The sequence below is a fragment of the Dasypus novemcinctus genome, chromosome 4 (assembly GCF_030445035.2).
Source record: "Dasypus novemcinctus isolate mDasNov1 chromosome 4, mDasNov1.1.hap2, whole genome shotgun sequence".
Classification (NCBI taxonomy): domain Eukaryota; kingdom Metazoa; phylum Chordata; class Mammalia; order Cingulata; family Dasypodidae; genus Dasypus; species Dasypus novemcinctus.
Window position 1 is genome coordinate 149,682,633 of NC_080676.1, and position 3,608 is coordinate 149,686,240.

At 36.0% G+C, this 3,608-nt stretch overlaps 1 protein-coding gene across 1 annotated transcript; it reads right to left on the reverse strand.

Annotated features, from left to right (window-relative positions):
* Nucleotides 1–2,626: 2,626 nt before the first annotated feature.
* Nucleotides 2,627–3,370, reverse strand: KRTAP24-1 (keratin associated protein 24-1). The gene has a single exon (XM_004468600.2). It carries the CDS (start codon nt 3,368–3,370, stop codon nt 2,627–2,629), a length of 744 nt encoding a protein of 247 aa, XP_004468657.2.
* Nucleotides 3,371–3,608: the final 238 nt, after the last annotated feature.

A 3,608-nucleotide genomic window follows, 5' to 3' on the forward strand; every position in this document is an offset into this window, starting at 1 on the left:
ATTCAAATGTTCCTGAATTTCACTACTACCTGTGGTATAAGAGAACAATTTATTTTTTTTAGGAAGCACTGGGGATTAAACCAGTGAACTCGTATGTGGGAAGTAGGCACTCAACCACTGAACTACATCAGCTCTCTAAGAACAATTTTTTAAGTTGACATAAATAATTATGATGGTTGTCATTCTGATGGTGAAAATTAATATCTAGCATGAATAATTTGCATTTTATTATATGCTAATGAACATTTTTTCATGTTTATTGATCACTTGTATTTCCTGCTCATATTTTTCTTGTATTTTTCTATAGAGCCCTTTGCTCTTTTTTCATTGGTAAGAATTCAGATAAATTCTAGAGAATAATTTCATTGTGCACAATTTAAATATTTTCTTCAGTCATGCTTTATTTTTAATTTCTTTGTGATATCTATTAACAGTTTTTTTATTTTTGAAGTAGATATATTCATAAATATTTTACTTTTTCTTTATTCTTATTAAAGAAGGTATTATCTATCCAAAGTCTTTAATCTATTGACATATTTCTCCCATTTTATTCCAGTGGTGACTTTATGCTGCTTTACTCAGGTCAAACTAAACTACACAAATTTACCTATCACTGATACCTCTCCTATTCCCATCATTGAATATTTACACCCTAGTGACCTCACCATTCAGCCATCACCCAAATGCCATTTCTTCCAGTTAGAATAAATTTTCATTCCTTCCTTTGATGCTCTTATATGGTATTTAAAATAGTTGAGTATTATGTTTGTTTCAATATATTTCTCCTTTGTACAGATAAATCTTGATATCCCCAAAGAAATGCATTCAATGTTTCAAAGAATAGGTTTTCCATTAAAGTTTGTCAACTGAGTGAATCTGTGTTTAGCTTGTACAATTGAATACTAAGCTGAGACAGACAGTAATTATGATCACGTTCTTGAGCACCTGTCCTATGTTAACAGAATTAAACTGACTCTATATGATCAATGGGTGGTTGTTACAGACAATTATATTTTTCTCGATATAAAAAAACTTTCAACAAATGCAATTCTTTGAAAATTGAATGAACTTACAAAGGAATCCCTTGGTTGTCCCCAGATATATTTAAGTCAGAGTAGTACATTAATATTCCTTCTGTAAGAGTTTCTTACACTCATTAGGCCTACTGGATGAATACCTGAAGTGCCAGTCCCATTAATATGATAAGCTCCACAAGTTTTCATTTTAGACATTGACTATTGATATGGGTAATCCATGTGCAGGGCACCAATCTCCAATGACACCCATCTCCAGGGATCTTTTTATCTGATGTTAAGCAGGAGTAGTTAGGATAGATGTTATTTTTACCACTGAGATAAATAGTTTTTTTTATTTTTTTATGAGAATGTTATAAAGGTCAACTAATTTCCTAAAGGGTATTAAATCACTTCTTTGATAGTTCAATGTTAAATATATTCCAAAGACCAAACTGTACCTACAAAACCAATAAATATACATACTATGTTAGGCTTATGCATATGTGTAATACCTTATATACTTTTATTAAATTAATTTTATAAACACGTTTTTCCAAATTTCCCTATATCAGTATCAATTACAGATGTTCTGAGAGATACCAATTAATATGTTAAAAACAGAACAAAACAAAACAACTCAAAACTCTGAGACTTCATCATCTACCTTCTATTTATATTTAGTCTCCAAAATAAACGGTAGGAAGTGAACACTGATAATACCTAGGACACTGATAAACCTTTAGTGAATATTAAATAAAATATTATAAATTCCAGATAAAAATTTGTTTAGTAACTATGAATCAAGACATTCTCTGGAATCAGAGAACAACTTAGCAAGGGGAAGAGAAGATGAGAATCCTGAACATAGAGCTAGCTCTAATCAAAAAGAGTCTGTAAGAGTATTTTGTCATTCTTTCAACAAATAGTTTTTGTGCTTCTGCTATTTTTGAGATTTTCTCCTAGGCATTGAAACCAAAAGCTGAGTATCAGTCAATCCTTTTTTATGGCTTCTTTAAGAGAGAAGATTTTCTGAAAGTCTTGCTTTTGAGTTCTAGTTAGCCGTTGCTGGTTGTACTTCCTTTTAATCAGTCAGTAGGGCAAGGATGACAAAGCTCAACTGAGTATGTTTAAAGTAATGTTACCTCTCAGCTCATTAGCAAGGCAGTCAATGATGCTAGTGATAGAACCCAGAACCAGCTGAAAAAATGTGCTGGAATCAGCAGTCAAACCAAGGAGGCGCCACTTTACCAAGGAAATGTAGGTTATTATCATACTGGCAGACAAGTGACAGTGACAGCCAAAGTTAAAAAAATTAAAAACCTGGCGATAGATTCATAGGATGTGGAATCGCTTGACTTTGTCCATCATATTCAATTCAGAAAAATATAATACTACCTTCAGGAATACCCTTCCACATAAAGGGCATTAAGAGAGCAACAGAGAAAAAGTCAGCATATGGTAATGGTTATAGAGTTATATTTGCATTTGCTGTTACTGTAACAAAATCCTTAAGACACATACAGTGATTCAGTGGAAAATTAAAGAAGATGCCTACTTAGTAGAATTCACCCAGTGGGAAATTTGCAGATGGTGTGTATGCTATAAGTTGATCAGTAGCAAGGCAGAGGTCTGTTGCCACTACATAAATACCTCAGAGGTGGAAAGGTACTAGGTATACAGCTCAAAAAGTGGAAATTTCTAGACAAGTAGCCCAGTGGTCGGCAGCTCATGGATCCATAATTCAGATAATGGCAATTTCTTGCTAAATAGCATTGGGGTTGGTAGTTGCTGGAAATATAACATGATGGTGAGAAAGAACAGGGTTTGAAGCTAAGATCTGGAGATCTTCTATAACCCAAGCTGCCCAGTTGGCAGTCGCTTAAGGGTTGGAAGATCTTGGATAAGCAGTTAAGTTTCCCAAAGTAGTTGGAGCCACTGCGGAGGGTTTGGCAGGTTTTAGACGTGCATCGGGTGCGTGTGTCGCAGTCAGATACATACCCCTTGGTCTGAGTGCCTGGGCTGCAGCTGGGACTGGGACTGTTGTTGGTAGTTTTACAGACATTGCATTCTTTGCCGGATGATGGAGAGTTGCAGGGCACATAAAAGACGGATGGGACACAGCTCGTGGTGCAGGTCTTGGGCTCACAGCTCAGGAATTCACAGCTTGGGGCTTCATTGGAGGATCCTTGGCAGTTATCCAGGAGCCAGAGATTATCTTGGTAGCTACTGGGTATGCAGAGTCCAAAGGTGGGTATTACATCACTGGAGCAAACAGTAGCAGGAGCAACTGGGATGTAACAGTGAGTTCTGCAGGGCATAGCATCACAAACCCTGGAATAGCCGAGAACAGACATGGAACGTGAGTGCATATTCAGTGGTGGCAGCAAAGTTTGGTGTGGCTGTGGTCTTTATATATCTTCACTGGTGTTTGTCAGCATCCTTTCTTTCTCACCACTGCCTGGGAAACAATAGAGCAACATCTCATTAGTGCGTTGTTTAGCTACAGCTGCTGATGTCTTCACACTCATAAAAAAATAAGTTTATTTTGATTCTTAAAAATATCTATAATTGCCACACTGACCATCACCCCTC